The 22,201-nt window shown below is 44.6% G+C and overlaps 1 protein-coding gene across 1 annotated transcript; it reads right to left on the bottom strand.

Moving 5' to 3' along the window:
* Positions 1–10,833: 10,833 nt before the first annotated feature.
* sema6d (semaphorin 6D) lies at positions 10,834–18,815 on the bottom strand. Its single transcript, XM_030793053.1, has 18 exons — positions 18,704–18,815; positions 18,244–18,355; positions 18,038–18,098; positions 17,841–17,903; positions 17,480–17,581; positions 17,207–17,297; positions 16,887–17,006; positions 16,602–16,690; positions 15,890–16,107; positions 15,672–15,803; positions 15,314–15,469; positions 15,052–15,225; positions 14,793–14,933; positions 14,612–14,689; positions 14,448–14,506; positions 13,977–14,033; positions 13,199–13,366; positions 10,834–12,140 (listed from the first exon to the last, which is right to left on the bottom strand). Exons 1-18 carry the CDS (start codon positions 18,813–18,815, stop codon positions 10,834–10,836), a joined length of 3,240 nt encoding a protein of 1,079 aa, XP_030648913.1.
* Between the last annotated feature and the right edge of the window lie 3,386 nt (positions 18,816–22,201).

Below are 22,201 nucleotides of genomic sequence, written 5' to 3'. Positions count from 1 at the left end.
CAGAAAGTGGTGTACATATGTTTCAGAGCTTTATCAGATGTAAAATATGTTCAGTCAGATACACTCTCGTTTCTTTGATCATATGCTGTTTGAAAAAAGCCCATTGCAGGCACTGAGTGTTTGATATTTGCCTCTGACTGGCAGCTGACTCTGAGGGGCTAAACATTTCTGTTTGTCTTTGTCTCTCTGAGTCACAGAGTCCTCTGTGTTAGTGAAACAGCGGTAAAACAATAAACGGAACAACACACACAAGCTCTTTATTACACAAAAAACTACGATTTCTTGAAAAAGCACAGGCTTGTTTAGTAGGTGCCTTGTATACTGAGAGAGAAGGGTCTTTTTCGGTCTGTCAGCTAAAGGGTGAAGATGACCTTCTCGTTGTGGCTTTGTATCATTGAGAGAATGGTGTGTGTAAATAAAGACATGCATTATTGAGCGGTCTCACATGCCAAAGCATGGACGACAGGACTGAGGTGGGAAGGCAGGCGTGAGCATGGGCCGAAGGCTGTGCCATTCACAGTGCTGTTTCATTATGGACACGGCTACATCACACACACACGTTATGTCTGCACACTGTCCCACTGTAGTGACGTCAGAATGCTCTGGGAGGTTAAGATGAATATCTGCATGTGTGTAAGAGCGGGTTGTGGGGTGGGAATTGGAAGAGAGGCTTTTTCACATTGCAATATGTGAGTTTAATTTAATGTAAGGCTTTAAAAAATTAATGAGGACTTTTAAATTGAGCTGCCACACTCTGAGATTAAGAACTTTACTGAGAAAAGTAAAGCTCTTGGCCTTTTCTCTCTTACTCTATTTTAGTGCAATTTCGAATGTCCACTTCACTGTACTATAGTAAGTCTTCACCTTACCAAGCTCTTTGCCAATCACTGTGCCAAGCACTGTGCCAGTGTGGAAGGATAAAGGCCAGTGCCCACATCCTCCAGTATATGTGAAGCCAACTACCCCTTCTTTTCGCCTGCCAGTTTACAGACATCTCCATGGTAACATAGGAGGATTCTGCTGCTGTGTAGGTGCTCATTTGGTGCTGAGAGTCAGTGAAGTGCGTAACCCGTCTGGCCAACCCACACCGATCACGGCCAGCTGTGTTCTATGTGATGTCTGACCCAGCTGGTGTGAAAAGAACATTTTAAAACTATGTCTGCTCTTTGAGTGTTTGGACAGCTATTTGACCTTGACTTTTTTTTACAGAAAAAATACACAGCATGTCAGTGACTCGTAACAGTGTGTATGAATATACATGAATACACACACACACAAACACAGAGAGAGAGAGAGAGACAGAGAGATGTTTATAATGATTTTGGTAGCTTTAATTAAACTGTTGATTTCAGTTCTGTTTAAATCAGTAGAATGCTCCTTGTCTTGTCCTTGCCGTCTGGCATCATCTGTCCCAATTATTACCTCTCACGGCTGGATGGAGGCCGGCCGGCCGGTTGGCATGGCGAAGCCCCCTGGTGTGTTCCCAGCTCACTAGGCTAAAGGAAAACTGAATCCCAGCTTCATCAAAGGGATGCTACTCAAACCAGTGCCCTCCCGACACAGGATGGCAGGCCTTCAGAAAATGGAGTCTTTTAGTCAGCTCCAAACGTTTTGCCTCTGTCTTCCAATCAAGATGAAAACCAGCCACCATGGGCCCTCAGCGCCCGGATCCACTTTAAGTGCCTTTTTTTTGCTCTGACTCCTGGAAAAGTGCTTTTGCTTGTGCATGTCTCTATATGCCAGTGAATTCTTTAGATGCTGGTAGTGGAGAAGAGTAAAGAGCAGAGCAGTCAGGCACGACAAGACGATCAAAAATCCCGACGTAAAGGACAGGGTTTGGCTAAATCCCGACGTAAAGGACAGGGTTTGGCTAAATCCTGACGTAAAGGACAGGGTTTGGCTAAATCCCGACGTAAAGGACAGGGTTTGGCTAAATCCCGATTTAAAGGACAGGGTTTGGCTAAATCCCGACTTAAAGGACAGGGTTTGGCTAAATCCCGATGTAAAGGACAGGGTTTGGCTAAATCCCGACGTAAAGGACAGGGTTTGGCTAAATCCCGATGTAAAGGACAGGGTTTGGCTAAATCCTCGATAAGGAGGTTAGAGAATGTTTCACGGGGAAAGTGTGGAGTGAGCTGTGTTGGGAGAGTAGAGGTCAGCCCAAGGACAAGCCTGTCTTGTGACATCGTATGATGAACCTTGTGATGTTGGGCCTGGACAGATTAGAGAAGTTTTTTTTTGTTAAACTCTATTTCATATATGTTCTTTCCTTACTGTGGTGCTCAGTATTGTCAAGATTTTTTCTTTATAGATTTAAATCTCTGTGTTATCGCACACACACACTGTGGGCAGTGAATTTATCCTTTGCATTTAACCCATCCTTACACACCAGTCATGAACACACACAACCACCAGGCACCTGCGCCGGGGGGTGGGGGGGTTGTAGGGGGATTAAGTGGGCACTTCAGCCGTGGATGTTATCCTGCTGGTCCTGGGAATCGAACCAGCAACCTTTCAGTCACAAGCCCGTCTGTGAAGGTATTGCTTGTGCAAACAAGTCTTGAAAATCATTTGGGTTTAAGAACAAGGTCTTACCTGGCCTCCTGGCCAAAACCAAACACCCTGATAAAGCCTGTTAATTTAGGTCTCCAAACAAATGTATATTTAATTATCTGATCTGAGTGAAATCCAATTAATCATTAAATAATGTACAAATATTTGCCCTCCTCTCTGGTCTGTACCCGAGATCAGCATCAGTCCTCATTATAGTAAAGTTTGTATGTAATCAGATTAGTCTTGGATTAGCTCCTGTTTATTTGCCTAATTTCTTTCAAGACTTGATGATGACTTTTGAATTTGAGCTTTTGTGGAGGAAAAAATGAACAGCCCATTTGAAATGAGACCAGTTTTTACACAGAAAAAAGGCTGGGTAAATAATTCTTCAAAGGGTGGGATGTATGTGCAGGTTTTTCCTCTTTTTGGTCCTTTTCTGCCTTTTACTATTGTCACGTGGCAGGTAATCAGACTATAACGGCAGACTCCATCAGTCTGACGGCTCTCTCTCATGGCAGCCCAGACAAAACTCATAATTAAAAGTGGATTCTCTGCTGGTGAGCGCAGACGTGAAGAGTAGGGGGATATAATGGCTGTAATTTTTTCTCACAGGGCGACAGTCCATTTTTGAGAGGCTGAGGTGCTCAGCACAAAGACCTGGCAGGATGGAGTCGGCCCCGTGGATTCCCCAGCGAGACCGCTCTCCTCAGGCAGGCTTTTAATGAGCCTGGTCTCTCCTCGGCCTTCGCCCCCTGCACCGCACCCTGTCACTTCTGCTGGTCACACCTGCCCAGAGCTTCAGAGGTGAAGCGCTCTTTAGCCTGTCGCTGTGTGTGTGCACAGGAGGCAGAAACAGCTCACGCACTCACTGGATATTTTTCTGCTCTGAGAGTAGTGGTGGAAAACTAGCTCTGTCGGCTGTGCACAGATCAGCGCCCGTCTGAAAGTAGCTTGGACAAGTCCCATCTTCTGTTTTTTCACTTGTTTTCTTTCCTTTGTGTTGAATCTTGATGTTGGCAGCTGTGAGTCAGTGTAGTTGAGAGAGACTCGGGCCTGCAGCGTTGTGAATTTGGCGTGAGGTTTTCCTGGCGCAGACAGAGCAGGGAGTCACCTCCGCAGCCTGTACCCTCCTTATCTGTCCATCTTAGCTCAGTGCCCTTGCGAGGGGAGGTCTTTGTCTGTGTACTGCAGAGTTCCAGGCCCTCCAGTGCTCGGCCCCAGAGCTGTGACGGAGAAAACAGCAACAAGCAGCATCGGGAATGCTTATGGGGCTGGTTTTTGTTTTCAGTATCATTCTCAAACTAAATGCTTTTATGTTTATTGTCTGTTAGCCTGGGCGTTCTTTCTCAGATATAACATTGGTTGTGAGTTGAGCGTAGTACCAGACAAAGCCCCACAGATCCAAACAGTCAAAGAATGGAAAGAAAGTAATGCAACCTGATTTTCAGCTTGAGTTAATAAATGTAAATACTGCTGGGCCAGTGACAGATCTGGCACCTGATGAATAAAAACAGACAGTACGACTGGATTTGATTGGTCTGCAGGTGTGCTGAAGAGCAGACTGTGTTTTGTGTCATGACTGGAGGGGAAAGAATTTGATTGAGGTGTGTGCTGTGTGATAAAACAGTCTCTCTCTCTCTGCAGTTAATGTCTAATCACTACCTTTGCCTTTGATGACACAAAGAGCAGGCATACTTACATAGTAACAAGGCCTGTTTCCAGGCAGTAGTCTGTTTTCTTCCTGTGTTGGGGCTTTCCCGGGCCCTGCCTCACCCCTGAGGTCTCAGGTGGGGCTGTGTCGCAGGCCGGAGCCTGCCCTGACGACCCGGCTGACGCGGCACTAAGGGGTGGGTTTTGTCAATCAACCCCCACTGCTCTCAAACAATGTAACTTCAAGTTCTGTTTCTGACAAAGCCCCACAATTCCCTGTTTCACAGACTGACTATATGTAGAATTCTCCTCATTTTTAGGGATTTGTGCAGTGGTATTTATGGTTAAAAAAGAAGCGATGGGAAGAGGGTGTGGATAAGACAGAAGCCTAAGGAAACATATTTATCTTGTGAAAAGGTTACAGTGACTCTGAGCCTATCTGCTCAATGTTATTTTTGGAATATAAATTTGTGGAGATTGTTTGTGATGGTAAAAATTCAGAGTCATGCTTTCTCTTTGCACGGCTATTTTCCACAGTCTGTGGAAAAACACAAAACTTTATGGAAAGTGAGGCGTTACCACAGCCTACCAGGGAAAAACAGGTTTGGTTTCGCCTTATGCTCCAAGATGAGGAGAAGCCGTTCAGTTTTAGTGGGAAAATATCAGACAGCAGAGCAATGAGGAAAAAGTTTTCATTCTGTGTTTGGTGATCTGAGCTCAGGGATGCAGCTCTAACAGTTCACCCACAGGTTTTTATTTCAGTTTTCAGTTCGGCTTAAAAGAAAACTGAGCCAACTCAGAGCTGAAGTTCAGCTTTCTTTTTAATTTCGACATATACAAATGTATTAAGACAGAATATAATACAAATAGCAACAAAGCTCTTCAGAAAATGAGAACAAATCTTCACTGCCGTTATTTTAAAATTCCTCTTTTAGAAAATTAGTGTGAGCAGCAGTTATTTTAGGGCTCTTCTCCATGACAATGGGTAGAAGACATTTGAATATTGGTATCTTTTAAAGGTCAGCAAGAAAATGGCTGTAAACACGTGATGATGATGGACTGACCCGTGCCACCGAACCGATGACCTGACCTCTCTCTGACCTCTCTCAGTTTAGTGCAGGGCTATTTCAAAATCAGAAAAACACAAGTCACCACTCAGAGAAGCCCAGACATGAGACCTACTTTACTCATTTATGGGGATTCATAGATTCCACTATAACTCCACTATGTTATTATTATTATTATTAATAATAATAATAATTATTATTATTATCATTATTATTATTATGTGTGATCGGAGTAATGACACTGTGTGTTTGTTGTTATTTAAAATGGTACTGGGTCAACAGTGACATTAAAGGTGTTGTAGTTGTCTGCTCATTTAAAGCCTGCACACACTGTGTGACATTTTCTCTCAGTGAGAGAGGAAAAGGTGTATCGGCTTCAAATTCTGATTGATCTTGTTCTTAATGATCAAAAGCACTGACCGTCCGGAATATTCTCCTTCACTAAGAATCTGTATTCTCTCGCTGACTTGGCGTCATGTTCAGAAAAAAAAAACTTTCTGAGTTGAAAAATAATATCTGTGGTTTACTACACTTTACACAGGGGATTACTGAACTGTGTTTTCTGCTCTTGGTACGAAAAGCTTACACCCTCACATTTCACTCAGCATCAGTGGCTTAAAGTCAGTTATTCATAATTTGCAATATAGATACAAGCTGTAAATACACAGTAAGTAAACACTTATAGAGTATCCACCCCCTTTCTCTGTCACTGACGAGGGCTGTGTCTGTTCTCTGTCACTGACGAGGGCTGTGTCTGTTCTCTGTCACTGACGAGGGCTGTGTCTCTTCTGTTACTGATGAGGGCTGTGTCCGTTCTGTTACTGATGAAGGCTGTGTCCATTCTGTTACTGATGAGGACTGTGTCTCTTCTGTCACTGATGAAGGCTGTGTCCGTTCTGTTACTGATGAAGGCTGTGTCCGTTCTGTTACTGATGAGGGCTGTGTCTCTTCTGTTACTGATGAGGGCTGTGTCTCTTCTGTCACTGATGAGAGCTGTGTCCGTTCTGTTACTGATGAGGGCTGTGTTTGTTCTGTTACTGATGAAGGCTGTGTCCGTTCTGTTACTGATGAGGGCTATGTCTGTTCTGTTACTGATGAGGGCTGTGTCTCTTCTGTCACTGATGAAGGTTGTGCCTGTGAGGAGAGCTTTTGTTTCACCACTACATGTCACTGATGAAGGCTGTGTCTGTTCTGTTACTGATGAAGGCTGTGTCTGTTCTGTTACTGATGAGGGCTGTGTCTCTTCTGTCACTGATGAAGACTGTGCCTGTGAGGAGAGCTTTTGTTTCACCACTACATGTTGCTTCTCTCTTAGTCGCTGCTTACAATAGTTATAGTAATTTAATTATATCTGTTTGTATCTATTTACTGGCCTGTATTAGTTCCACTTGAACTGTGAACAATGTTATTTGTTTGGACATACGATCTCCTCTGCCCTCCACCCCCTACCCCCAGTGGAATGGGTTCTCTCTGGAGTCTTGCTTGGAACGAGGCGCCCCCATAGGCCTGAGCAGCGTTGGCTTTGAATCCATGAGTAGAGGAAGAGGGCGGTGCCGTTTGTTTGCCCTGGACGCTTTCCTTTATCCGCTTGGACTGGAGGGATGAGCTTTGCATGCAAATGACCAATTTTTAGTGTCGGGCCTCCCTCACTGCATCCCTCATACGTTCTGCCAACGTGCCACTCTGCCAACGTGCCACTCTGCCAATGTGCCACTGCCGGCAGACCGGAGAGGGGCCTGTGCCCGTTGCTGGTGCCAGCAAAGACAGAACGATGACATCTGTGAAAAACAACATGATCGAACACCTTGATCGTCAAATTCAGACATCAGCAGCGGGGTCAGCGTAAAGTAATCGCCTCCACACTCTCTGTCTCATCACTTGAAGGTTAGCGTCTATTTGCCAGTGAGCGGTGAGTCTTTTTTGAAATCAAATAGCATCTATTTGATTTAAAATAGACTAAAATGAATCGGCATGTGGGTGATGATGTAATTTTTAACATATTTTCATTATTTGTACTACCTTTTCTCTCAGTTGAAATCAAATGTCCTCGTGCTGTGTTTCCTAAGACATTTACAGAAATGTGACCAGTCTTCTGTCTGCTAGTGGGAGCCTCTGTTTGTTTACTGCTTTTAAAATGGATTCAAAACAACCTTAAGATGGATGACAGTGTTACAGGCCTGTCAGGTTAATGCTGAACACTGAGAAATATCAGCATGTGGCGTGGAGAATCAGAAACCATTACCCAAAGCTTTGTCTGCTACTGCAGTGACAACCCAATGCATCACACGCGATAAGCTGGGGAAGGGGGGGGGTGCTCGACCGAGCTCAGAGAAACGTCATTCTTCAGTGGACAGTGTAATTACTGTACATCCACTGAACTGAGGCCGGACTCAGAGTGGCCTACACACACAGCGGCCACAATCATCCCCGTATCTGATGGACACGCTGCGCAGGACTGAGCCAAGCGCCAGCTGCAAAGCACAAGGAGCCGCCAGATGTTGGCCGCTCAGCTTACAAACGACTTTGGAAACTTTCCCAATGATATCTGGAGTGGTTTGCTCTTCACTGGCCTGAAACTTCAAAACAAGGGAGGCCTAAAAATAAAGTCGGCGTTCATCAGCCGCTCGCCGTTAGCCTCACGCGCACAGGACGCCGCAATCACACGGCTCCATACTTCAGAGCATTCGCAGGCACCTCCTCACATACAGTTCAGCCAGAGTATGATTGGGAAATGAGTTTTCAGCATGCTCCGGTAAAGCACGGGCCTCCCTCTCTGCCCTCCTGACACTCTGCTGCTTTCAGACTGTCAGCATGCGACTGATTCCATGTTTCTCACATAAGCAGCGCTTTTTTGTAGTAGCAGAGGGTTTAGCTTTGTATTAACCTCATTTTATTTTCAATGTATTCATTTCATTCTTTTTAGCTCATAATCTTTACAAACCAGATCATCCTGTGCAGTAATATTTTATTTCAACTATACATGCCGTGTTAAAAAAAATGAACAAAAATATCCTTAAACAATGAACAGTTATTTACACATTCACAGTACAGCTTTACAATATATCTACACGTTAAAATACTCTGTAAAACAAACGACTGTTATTCATTTGCCAATTCAACTGCCACAGTATTAAAAATGAAGAGTTAAGCAGTCTGCTTGATTCGTACGGCAGAGCATTAATTGAAGAATAAAGGCTTGAAGTCAGATTGCAACTGAAAATCCCAATTCATATTGCAATATACAAGGCAGTTGAACAGGTTCGGTCTGTCAGGAGATGGGAGAACACGTGTTGCTCTCATCAGGTACAAAAACAGGATATTAGCAGATAATGACATCCAACTCAACAAACAGGCAGTTATTCAAATACAATCATTGTTTGTAAACAAAACAACAACTTTGGGCTCGAACAGGCAAGTATAATCTCATTCTTCATAGACTGAAATGCAAGACAGAGGAGCAAAAAAAACACAATGCCAATCGCTAAATACAGTTTCAACCATAACTGTCCTCTCAGTTCTCTCTGTTTAAAGGTAAATTATTGGAATGATAACATGTTTGTCATAAACCATTCACTGCACCGTTCTCCATCACATCCACACCTCACAGGGCTATGGAGTAGCCATCCAGGATTACCAGTGTCAGGTTTCCACCCTGTCCTCTCATATTTGATCATCTTCCAGAATCTGAATGTTTGGATATGCTCTTATTTCCCCAGAACTGCACTTTGAGTATTTTACTGATTTTATCAATTTTGAGTAACACTTATCTAACCATGAGGACTTCTTCAGTGTAAGGCACACAATACACAGATTCAGATACAGATTCACTTGCCTAAAAATATTCATTTAGTTTTATAAATGCACACAGTATTGTCATTGCCGGCATGACTGTTCAGAACACATTGGTAGATTCTGCAGTGATTGTACAATAATCATTAAAATAGTCGTACTACAGGGTCGACTGTATCTGAATGAAGTTATCTGAATAAGGAGCAGTCTAGATGTGACCCTAGCCTGGTAGCCGCGGCAGTGTGGTAATGAGTGAGGAGCAGTTAGGATGTGACCCTAGCCTGGTAGCCGCGGCAGTGTGGTAATGAGTGAGGAGCAGTTAGGATGTGACCCTAGCCTGGTAGCCGCGGCAGTGTGGTAACAGAGGAACAGTCTAGATGTGACCCTAGCCTGGTAGCCGCGGCAGTGTGGTAATGAGTGAGGAGCAGTTAGGATGTGACCCTAGCCTGGCAGCCGCGGCAGTGTGGTAATGAACTGGTTCTGAGGATCTCTCAGAAACACTGACATATAGTTCTGCATTACATTACATTACATTACATTACATTACATTACATTTTGTATGTGGGACCACAGAGTTTCTCTAAAAGTAAAACCTATTGATGAAATGTTTTTGGTGATGAGGGGAAAATGAAGAGGAACCAAGAAGCTCCTTTTATATTGATGGATTGAAACGGGGGACACGCCTTCAGGCAGTCGAATGCTCAGGGTCTGGGGTTAGACTCTTCCCTTTGCCTCGGTGGGCCCAAAGTGACGCTGCACTGGACCAGCGAGATTATGTCCTGGAAATGGAGCCCTGGAGCTTAATGTATAAAGAGAAAAAAACTGTTCACAGGACATGACAGCCAGAGTCAGCAGAGATAAACACGGCGGGTCCATAACACACAAAACCAACTTCTAAACCAATAGCAGCAAATGTGTTAAAGTCATTTTTCCCAGTGATTTTAAATTCAGTTGTCCAAGTAGGCACCCCTGGACATTTATAATACACAGAGAGCATTCATTTCAGTAATCAAACCCTTACGTCTACACCAGTCTGACGTTAATGTACCTTGAAATAGATTTCAAATGTATGGCTGTAATAAGTTGAAGCAGTTTTCAGCTGAGTGACCACACAATGGATGTAAATGCATGCTTTTGACTGGCTGCTGATAAAAAAAAAAAACAGCACTGGAGATCCCATAATGACAGACCTTCCTTTCTAAATGCATCCATCTCTCACTGTTATCTCCACAGATGCAAGACATTGCATGTCCAGTCAAATACACATCACTTTACCAGTTTGAGCTTTCCTAGATGGTTCGACAAACAGGTCAATTTTCTCTCCTTCTCCATAAGTTCACATTTAAGGGGAAGACAGTGCTGGGTGGCAGTGAGTTATGAAACCTATTTTTCAAGTATTCTAATGTCTAAACCCCCCCCCCCCCCCCCCCCCCCCCCCCCCCCCACTGCCTGAGCAGTGCCACCAGGTCAGAGGACCACAGAGTTGTCCCACATTGCCTGTTAGCCAGCAGCACAGGTGACCTCTGGCCGCAGAGGTCAGAGCCACGCCCGCGTTCTCAGACTCTCTTGGCTGTTGTCACCTGTTGCACATGTTTAGCATGATGTGAAACGGAGATGAAAAACAAGCTGGTTCTTTGGCCTCCTGGTTATCCACTCCCCCTTTTTAAATGAAGCATTCATTGAGAGAATACCTCCAATATAAAGACATGACTCTACAGGCCAATGCTTTAACCAAATGTTCATTCATCAAGCAAAACCAAGCTGTTGGTACCCTTCAGTAGCTATATTTGTTCACTACTCTCATTTGTGTAGTCTGTGGAACAAAGCCATTGGGTTTAGGGGGAACGTCTGGCTTTAATGAGGGAGTCCGCTTAACCCCCGAGCGTGGCAGTGAGCCCTGCCCACTGTAACTGTTCTGTCTGGACATGGAGGCCTGTGGGTGCATGCCCATTGGAACCCCATGAGAGTCTAGTCTGGAGGGTGGGGTCGGGGGCATATGCCCGCTCCTATTCATGCTGGGCTGTCGTGATATGCCCACCCCGCTGGGTGAGGTCATACCCTTGGGCAGGGCAGATATGGAGTGTCTCTGAGAGGAGCCCCTGTGGTAGCTCCTCTGTCTCTCCAGTGTGTTGGTCTGTCCTGTGGGGGAGGTGGGGGTTGTAGGCACATCCACTCTCTTAGTGGGGCTATTCCTGGGCAAAGAGGAGGAGGGGGAGTAAAGTGAGGCCTCCCGGCTGGGAACCTTGGGGGGTGTCTCTGTTAGACTCACCATGGGCTCCAGCATCAGGTGCTGCCTGGATCTGGGCATCTCAACCATGATTGCCTTTGGAGCGCCGCTGCTCTCGTTGAGGTGTTTCAGTAAATCGTTCAGTGTATTCCTGGCATCCACTGAACGCCTGTGATCCTTCCTGCTGGACTTTGAACCAGTCTGGTCAGTATTTTGGACCTTACCATCTGACTGCGGCATATCTGCACCGCTGAATGACTCCCGGTGTTCGTGCGTGGCGTTGGGAAGGACCACAGCACTGGGGATGTGAGTGTTACCCATAGGGGAGTGATGGGGCGGGCTGGACGGGAAGTACTGGGGGCTTTTGGGAGGAGTGTCTTTTCGAGACCCCTTGAGTTTGCCGGGGGCCTTCTCCCACTGATTCTTGACAGACTGCAGACTTTTCTGCTGGAGGACAGGAGTGGACTCAGGTGTTGGGAGTGCAGCCAGTTCTGGGGGCTGGCACTGTCGGCTGAGGATCATTGTCTTGGTGTCTCCGTTGGGAGCCATGTCTTTCCCATTGGTAAGCAGGTTGGTGTAAAGCTTTGGGGAATCCATACTGTGTTGGTATTCCTTTACCGGGCTATCAAACAAGCCATTGAGTTTGGCAAAGCTGCCGGTGGAGTCCGTGCAGGACTGGGCTGACTCGGCATCCTTGTGTATGTTCCGAGGCTTGTGTAGAAATGCATCCCTGTAGCAGTAGACAACCATCCCAGCGATGCATGCTCCCAGGAGGAACGCAGCAAACACGCAAGTGATCAGAATGTTCATATGAACCATCTGGTTTGAATCTCCGGAATGAATCTCCCACATACCTGAAACACACATAGTGTGAAAGCTTTGATTTGAATTCCTCTAAAGCAGAGTTTACCTCTCTCTTTTGAGATGTGTACTCTTTCAGATGGGTGTAAACAGCAATGGATGGATTCCTCTACCTTTTCCCCAGAGCTCCCCTGTCATCTACCCTGCTTTTAAGAACAGGTCATTTCACGTTAGTATTCGGAATACCTTAATGATTTAGATTTTTGGCAAAGAGAGGAACCATTATTAAGAAAGAATGAGAAAGATTCTGACTGGTGAGTGGATGACATAGCACTGACGGCCATTTCACTGTTCAGGCAGATACAACTGAGAGTGGTGACCTCTGGAGACAGCATGCCCCTCACTATAGAAACGTGGGGTTAGTGGAGTTTTATTTTGTACAGAAGATGATCTGCTCTTTTACAGATGGCCGAAGAAAAACAACAACTCAGTTATATTGCAGAGAGGAAACCTGGTCAGTGAGTGTATTTTAGTTTAAGATTTGTTAGTAACCACAGACAACTGAAGGAGTTAGTCATCTATGAGCACCAAAATCCGAGAATAGAACTGGTTATTGGCAAGATATTTGGAAGAATTCCCAGCATCCAGGGTTATAAGTTGAACAGAAGAAAGAGAAAAAAATGGCTACAGGGAAGTTTACATAAGACTAAAGGATGATTGAAGAAGAATCATTCTAAAAGTAGTTTTCTAACATAAAAACTCACGGAAATATGCAAACACTGAACATAAGAACATAAGAAGATAAGCAACAAAAGAGAAGTAAGAACAGAAAAAAACTGCCGTGTCAGCTGATGGAATTCCTGGATAGCTGCTTGCATCGCACAGATAAGGCCACTTTATTGTTTCTGACATCTGTGAAAATTCTGCAGCACAAATAATTTTCGTTTGGAACAGATAATCTGCGGTCTCTAGGTCTGACAACACTGATCACTCGTGCTATAGCGTGGTGTGTTCTCAGAGACTCAGAGGCCCTTTTCAGATGCTTTGTCAGGGGCAGCTATTAGCCAGGAGTCCATTCAGCGGGAAAGAGTGGTCCCTGTAAAGGCCTTACCCTCGGGGATACCAGGGAATGATTCAAAAGAATGGGAAGTGGCTGGGTCATCTTGGAGCACAAATTTCCTTGACCCAAAGAGTTGAGGTGTCTGAGAGGGTATGATTTTGGGTGATTCTATGGTGCCAGATGCCACTGGCGTGACTGACGTTGATGAAAACCCCATGTCTGTGGTGACAAACAAACTGTTAACAAACGATGCAGACAGTGCAAAAAGCAAACCGTTAAGAACCAGGTTAGTCGGTATGGTCAGTGGACTTGCATTAGTCTAATGCTGTTTTAAAGAATGTTTTCAAAAGTGAGTTTGCTCTGTGCTGATTTGAGCTCTTCTCCAACACTTAGCAGAGGTGTAATTAAATATGTTTACATTTTACTCCACAATAAAGATGCTTCCCATTAAGAAGAATTTATACCATTTTTAGAAGCTGTAGAAGTAACTTTAAACACTGCACATTTTGGAGGGGGAAAGGCTCAGAATAGTGATCTAGAGAACTGATTATAGATGAAAAGAATTCAAAGGAAGAGGAGGAGCAGCTAGGTGACAGGTGACCATGCAGGAGGTGAAGAAGAGTGAACAGGAAATGTGCTTAAACAGGGATGAAATGGTCCATTGACTGATGCCAAGCGATGGGTCCACCAGTTACTTATTGTAGTGATGAAGTGGAGGTGAAGAGCAGCTCATTAAGATGAATGATCGGAAGCAAAGGAAAAGAAAGGGGAGAACTGGAATATGCTGAACTCAAGGGAAGAAATCAGTTGAGTAAAGGAAAAAACTAACCAGAGGTTGTGTCGCCATATGATTTGTAATCTGGCGTTGATGTAGTAGCCAAAAATTCTAAAAGAATTAAAGGAACAAGAAATCATTAAAAAAATGAAGAAATGAAAGTCTAAATTAAAAGGCCTGTGTACTTTTCTTGTAGATTTTGGTCAAGGTGTGAAACAAGAAAACAAAATCAAACAACAAAAAAAACAACAACGAAAGAGTAAGGCTGGGGGTCGGGGGCGTATTAACACTTCTCTCGGCTGATTTGAGAGGAAAAGAGTCATTTGAAAGGGCAATTCTTCTGGTCTTACAGTTCAGCTCATTGTCTCTTTGTGCCAGCACTGCCTGCCATGTTAAAGCACTGAGATTAGTGACATTAGTACAGTGTATCAGTAAATGTATACGGTAAGCCTCTAGAATGGAGTGACAGGCCCTTGTTATGACGTCTACAAGCTAACGGTCTGTCAGGGGGGTTAACAGCCTCACCGTGACAGTCGCCGAGTTGCACAGTGTTTCCATATTCCACATCTTGTTCGTAGCCAGTACTGTAACACACAGACAAGGAGAACAGACGCTCGGTGAGCTTACATCTGCTCCACACCAGATCTATTAGACAGAAAGCTGAGCACACTCTTAATGCCAACTCTTACAACATTCCTGCAGGGATCTTCTCACAGGAGCCCTGGGACGTCCAACCGCAGTAGGGATCCCTCGAGGCAATGCAAGACCTGTTTTGACACAACGTGTCATTTAACCCCCGAAAACAGATTGCCTGATCTTATTAAGTGACTCTTATCATGTGATGTGGCACTATGAGAGGACAGGACTCACTTTTGGCAGGAATTGTGGCGTTCACAGCGACTGAGTGGGATTCGGACCACACAGCTCGAAAACGCCACATACAGGGTATGCGTGTCTTTGTCCAGGTGGAACGAGAGAACGCGCTTGTCGTCATCATTGTTCGATAAGCACCTAGAGAGAATAAGGGCAGACAGAGGAGCTGAAGAATGATTGGTTTGCCAGCTGTGAGGATTTATTAAGTAAAAGAGATAAAGAGAGTGAGATTAAGAATGAAGCCCGAGATACATACTTTGCCTTGTTGAATGCGTCAATTTCCTCCAGCAGCACACTGTCATTAAGGGAGTATGGAGATGTCTTGGCGAGGACCTTCAGGACAATTCCTCCCTCAGAGCCAATGAAAACAACTGTATAGTTCCTGTATGGCCCCGCAGCATTGTCAACTGCCAGAGCGGTTAGCCTGTACCTGCAGACAACATGGTCACAACTGTTAACAGGTCAACGATTGGTCGGCACCTTCAGAAGGCGAAATGTCTCTCACTGGGTTAACATACCTGACTCGAGTTTTGGTAAACCAGGGCTCTTCTCCAATGGAGGGCACTGCGGTGTCCATGAGGGGATGGGATTTGATGAACTGGAGCGTCTCGTCCGGAAACTCAATGGATGTTTTGAAAGCCTCAGCTGAACCATGTCCAGCACAACAGCCTGGCCTGAGAGGAGGAAGACGGATTAGGGCTGAGGAGACGGGGCCATGGCTCAGGAGTGTCGGGGGGGGATATACGCCCTATGCCTGTAAACCTACACCTCGCCACATTTGGCCTCCGTAAGCCAGGGTTAAAGAGCTAATTATTGCTCATAAATTATTCACCCAAATGCACCGAATCATGACGCGCTGCTGCATTGCTCATTCACCTTGGCTTTGGCAGCTTCTCCTCAGGATAAGCTGTCCAGACAGAGTCTGGTGTTTTCTGCTCTTTAAATCTGCCCTGAAACACTCGCTCTATGTCTGCCATCGAAAACGCACACACAGCAGAACCTGGAATACTGTGGGAAAAACATAATAAAGTTAAATAACTGGTTAATTATCAACCAAAGTTGGTGTTAGAAGGCAGAAGGGGCATTTTTCTCACCTGTTAAGCTGTGTAGTGAACACACCGATGACAGACGGGACTCCGTCAATGTCGATGATATCTGTGATCGACTGAAGGACATCAAAGTAAAAGAAAGACTCTCCAGGCACGGAGCAGTTCAGGCGTGCTTTAACAAACGACGTCCAATGTTTCTCCAGCACGCGCTGAGAACCCCCTACGTCATTCTTACATATACGCGCCACTCGGGAATACACAGCCTGCAGAGAGAGAGAATAACAGAGTGAGTCTCAGGAATCGGCCTCAGAAAAACACTTCTGAGCTTTAAATAAAACATTGCCTGCATGCCGAAGGCCTCTCTGCCATCGACGGAGTGCTTCCCCTACCCTGCGGCTGCTAAAAAAACCATTTATGCCCTCGCCCAAAACAGGCTCAGGGCTTAATGCCTGTGACTGCCCGTGCACCCGGACCTGTCCTCACCTATTCTCATTGATGAATAACAGAACGAGGTCGGTGGGGTTTAGGGTCTAAATTAGATATGTATAACGGACTTATTTTAATAAAAATGATTAACTTCTTAAATATTTACAAGCAGCTGAGGTAAAACCCTTACAACATTTCAGCCTGTAACATTCTCAGTGACTCACAAAATATTTACAGCTCACACAAACATTCAGGAAACCAACTGTGACAACATGAATCATTTATTTAAAACAAAGCACTGACAAAAGCAACCACGCAAACAAAAACGTACCTTTCCCAAGTTACTATGCTCTGTAGCTATCTCTCGGAAGAAGAAGTACACGTAATTCCCATAATCCACTGCATGCAGGAAGTGAGGTTCTGAAAATAGAGGGGTTTGCATTGTGACTGTTGACCTTCTTTCAACTGTTCATCTCACAGATGTGGAGAGCAGCAGAGAGTCGACCCGGTCTGTGTGACAGGCTGTTGTTTTATGTCACGTATGGGTCGACCTCAGAGGAGGACAGATCTGGTTAGGTGCTGTGTGTCGTATGATACTGGGTGAGAGTAGGATTACCTTTTAACCATTTGGAGTCATATTTTATGGTTCGGAGGGCGGAACCGTCTCCCATGCTACGGTAGATTACAGCATCACTAGCCAGGAAGTCTGCCACTGTGGCTGAGTACAGCTTCCCATCTGAAAGCAGAAAAGTTTCTCAGCTAAGAGCTTTATATGGAATACATAACAGCCTTTCTGTGTGTCAGCTTTGAGAGGCCTGGTTACTGTGGACATGGTTAGTCACTGTGCTAAAAAAAAACTCCAGTGAATGGGTTTCAAAGAGCATTTAATTTTCTTTCCAAACTCCCACATCACTGAAAGGGCTTGAGGTTTCTTACCAGCAAACAGGGCAACATTGGTCTGCTTGGCATCAAATGGGCATCTCGCCAACCCACTGATCTCCTCACCATCAAATTCCAGGTTGTCCAACTGTGGAGAGACAGAAAAATACAGATGCCTGCATGAACAGTCATGTCTTATCAGAACTACATAGTGAAACTGCTGAGGTTTTCCACTCAAAAGTGCTTGTCAGGCTGTAGAAGGAAACACAGTAGAGAATCAACCAAAAGCCCCTGAATCAGTGTGCAGTAAAGTGTGCAGTAAAGACTTACCCTGTAATATCTACACATGGGGTTAAATCCATTTGTGCCACAGATAAACACCAAGTCATCACCTCTGGGGACCAACACTTTAATGAAGTTATGACATTCATCCTGAGGGAGACACAGAGATAGAGGGAGCAGAGAGAGAGAAGAGAAATAATTTGCTGAGGGTCTACACATGCTTGTTGGTAGAAGTTAGGGTCTACACATGCTTGTTGGTAGAAGTTAGGGTCTACACATGCTTGTTGGTAGAAGTTAGGGTCTACACATGCTTGTTGGTAGAAGTTAGGGTCTACACATGCTTGTTGGTAGAAGTTAGGGTCTACACATGCTTGTTGGTAGAAGTTAGGGTGGAAATGTAAACACTCACCCTGTGCTTTCCTTTCAGGGCGCACGTCTCTCGGTCTGCTTGTCCAGACCTCCATGTCAGCTTCTGTTGTTTCAGGGGGTATAAAAAGTTAAACTTCTGTATTTGCACTTTCAAACACAAGGTCTTGAACTCTGAGTAGATTTAAACCCATACACTTCAGTTCCCACATGCATTTCCATATCACAGTGTCGTCTTACCCTGTATGGGATAATTTCATTCCTGTAGGATTCCCTTAGACTCACTAAATAAACTTGGTCTCTGTTGAGGAAAAACAGATTAGTTGTAAAGGGATTCTAACAATGAGCTACAGTATGACAGAGTTCAGTGTTCCTATTGATTGGACCAGTGTACATTATGGTGTAGATGTTCCCTAATCTAATACCATTAAGAGCTTTTTTTTTACCTGCCAGCAATGAAGAGTGTGTCTTGGATTTTTGTCATCAGCTGAAAGTCCAGTCTATGCTGTGATTCATTGCCTGAAGGGCGTCCTCTGAACACGGGGTACTGCCTTGAATCTGTGCCCGAGATGAGACGCAGGCATTGTTCAGAGTGATAGAGGAGAGTGTATTGATTAACTGTATATATGCCACATTTAACGGCCTTAGAGAAATTCTGTGTGTAATGGAATGAAAACTATAGACACAACACTAGTCCTCAGTGATGGTAGAGTGTTCACTCAGCAGAAATTCTTACTGTTCTCGCTGTCAAAGAAAAGATAATGTAGTCTACCTAATGCTGACGCAGCCTGCATGGGGGCTTTGTTCATTTAGAAATATTTGTCAAATTTATAAGCAACCAACTTTATTAACCGATCCCTTATTTAAAAAAAAAAAATCAAGTACAGTGTAAACGCTAAGTCTTACAGTGATAATCCACTATGTCAATGGGTATGTTGTCCTCCGGAAAACTGACAGCGTGGACGTGTGCGGCCACCAGAAAGACCAGGCTGAGAAGAGGCAAAGCTCTCTGGGTCATCATGGACACAGAGAGTAGACACCTCCAGAAACGCAAATGTTACCTGCAAAACACACACACACACACACACACACACACACACACACACACACACACAGGGTCTGATTACTGAATTCTCTCTCATTCTGCCACAGTCCAGGCAGCAGGATAACAGAAGCACATGCTCTCAGTTCACTGCACTGAAAACACTCGGTCTGACCGGAAGTGCCTGCCCTCCCATTATCCGAGCAGAGCGTGGTACATGAACACGGGTGAAGACAGAGGGACTGAATGTGTTTGTGTGGGGGGTGGAGTAAGAGTGCAGTGAATTTGGATAGGGGTACTCTGAGACTGCAGTGCAGATCCTGGGTCATGTCCTGGAGTGACAGTTCATCGCTGTACAGATAAATGAGCATTGTACAGTCAAATATTTATAAGTCCAACAAATTATTCATGCAGATGGAGGTTGAACGGATATAAACAATTTACAGGAAGACAACAAACAGGCAGCAAAATGGATTAGCCAGCAGCATGTGGTGTAGTCGACAGAGGCACACTGAGAGCTGCTTTTCTACACAGCCACACACCAATACTGACGCTTCCACGATTAGCTTCCATGCACACCTGCTCCCTGACCGCTGCGCACGCATCAACTGCCAATACATCCCCAGCTTTGATTGATTGGAATGGGAAGTACAGATGATAGGCTTTCTGGTGCTACATACAGACTATAACAACACAGGGAGGAAAATGACATATTGTCCTGTTAATATAACCTTATCTCTTACTTTGACTGTTGTTTGTTACCATGGATTTCAGTCTTGCTGCATTGTGAACACTGGTGATGCATTATGGGGACTGGGTGATACATTGTGGGGACTGAGTGATGCATTGTGGGGACTGAGTGATGCACTCTCACAGAGAGATGCATTTGGCTTTTTAAATGTCCTCTTTGAGAAATAAACAACTGTATGTTTCAAACCAAGAAAGTCACTCAAACACAGTATTATCCAAGGGACTGAGGCATATGTATATATATAATTTATTGATGTTAACTTAAAGACGAATTCCTGGAGAATCCCTTGACTTACAAAAGACCTTCATGCATCAACAATCTGTACAATATGCAATCTATATATTATGGGAGAAGGAAATCGATATGGAACAGGTCATCTTCAGGGCAGGGGCAGTACTTTCATATGTTGCTGAGCCTGTAACCACTGCCTAACACTAGCACATAATTTTCTTACAGCCTACATACAGCCTACATACAGCCTACATACAGCCTACATACAGCCTGCATACAGCCTACATACAGCCTACATACAGCCTACATACAGCCTGCATACAGCCTGCATACAGCCTACATACAGCCTACATACAGCCTACATACAGCCTGCATACAGCCTACATACAGCCTGCATACAGCCTCTTGACATTCAAATGAATATCTCTAGAATATTACGATGCGCCCAGTGGATACACTTCTTACTGATACAGACTTATTCATGAGAAACTACAGGGAGCTGAACTAACACTGCTGTTTTCCCTGTAGTTCCTGGATCCTGTACATGGCACTTTTAGAGAGTCAAATTGTTTTGCCGAGAAACTTAATGCATAACAGAAACAAAGGACACCCAAAGGTCAGCTGTCTAAAATTACTTTTCAATCTAGATCAAGCACAACGTGTTTTCTATTGAGTGCCTCAGTATGGTTTTTCAGTCTTGCCCTCCAGTGCATGGGCCTTGACAAGCACTGAGTCGCATGCAAGCTAGTCACGCAACATTCTAGCATTTAGCGTTTCCCCCTAACTCCCCTCTGTTATTACAGCATTTCTCAATCTGCTACAATCACGCACTTCCCTCTGCTGATGTTGTTGGCTCTGTTTCTCAGAGCTTTACTGAAGAGATGTAGCTTCTCTCTGCCGGTGTTGTTGGCTCTGGTAGGGTTAGGGTTAGGGTTAGCTGCTGATGTTGTTGGCTCTGTTAGGGTTAGGGTTAGGGTTTAGGGTTAGCTGCTGATGTTGTTGGTTCTGTTTCTCAGAGCTTTACTAAAGAGATGTAGCTGTGTTGTCACAGAGCTTTTGCGGGCAGGTCATTGCACCAAGTTTTCCTGCGTAATCCACAAACGCTGCTCAGTAGCAAAGTCTTGCCAGAAAAACGGCACAGTGAAAAAGGCCAATAAACAGTTCAGTCCAGTCTCATACACTTACCCCATCAATATGAAGGCTAAACTCTACGCAGTTCAGTCTCATACACTAACCCCATCAATATGAAGGCTAAACTCTACGCAGTTCAGTCTCATACACTAACCCCATCAATATGAAGGCTGAATGCTCCCAGGTGGCACACAGGCGGTCTCTGTATGGTTCACCTTAATTGTGGTCATTTAATTTGTTTTCTGAGCCTTAAAATGTAATGCTATCAGATTGGATGAGCTGTCTTTCAAGACCATATTTAACTTGTGTTCTGCTGCCACATTAAACTTTTCCACTCAGGAAAAGCTGTTAACTTGAATGACCCGTAACTTTACATTGTCCAAATGCAGATCTTTTTGATCAGAGGATGCTGCTCACTCTGGTTAGATGGGGCTCCTCCCCATGAAATAATCTGCAGTAAAATAATTTACTTCTTTTCTACACAAATACTAACACCAAGCTGTCTTAAAGCCTTTATGACAGGATTCAAGCTGAAGAAAATGAACTTGTTGCTTCAGAACAAGTTGGCAAGAAGACACACACGGCAACACCCTGCCCCTCCCACCTTTGTGAGGAGTTTGAAATGGGAGAAGCCTTCCTCGGCTTTCATTCTCCTCCAGTATCCCAGTGCTGCAGGTGTGGTATGGAACAAAAGGGGCCTAGGGTACTAGTAGGCTCAGCAGCACACAATGGAGCCCTTCGCACTCCAAAGGTTAACTTACGTTACGCAGGCCTGAGCGGGCCGTAAACTCTGTGACGGAGAGCTGCCGCGGCCGTGGCCCGGCCGTGGGGCGGAGTGTGACTGCGTGGACAGCTACATAGAGTTGTCAGACACACTTATTGTGCTGTGCGTTCAGTGGCTCATGCCAAAAATAAGACACGATATGTGTGAGCATGTGCGCGGTGATTTAACACTCTGAAATATCGTATGCGGTTTTTTTTACAATGTGTGAGCAGTACTGAAAATAAAGTGTAGTCTACTGTTTTCATACCTTAATCATTATTTAACGCAATTTAATTTTCCCGTTTCACTGCCACATTTCACGCTACAAAATGCTTGTTACCATCTGCCTGTTTTTAAGGCTCATAGAGATATTGATATTTAAGTAAAAATTCTGGCGACAGTAATGCATATTTGTTTTGATCCTGCATAACAGTTTTAAATATATATGGGAAAATCACCCATGGTAAGCCACCACAGCAAAACAAC

Source organism: Chanos chanos, chromosome 2, assembly GCF_902362185.1.
Source record: "Chanos chanos chromosome 2, fChaCha1.1, whole genome shotgun sequence".
NCBI lineage: Eukaryota > Metazoa > Chordata > Actinopteri > Gonorynchiformes > Chanidae > Chanos > Chanos chanos.
The sequence above is the reverse complement of the archived record's forward strand: the minus strand, read 5'-3'. Positions and strand labels throughout refer to the sequence as shown.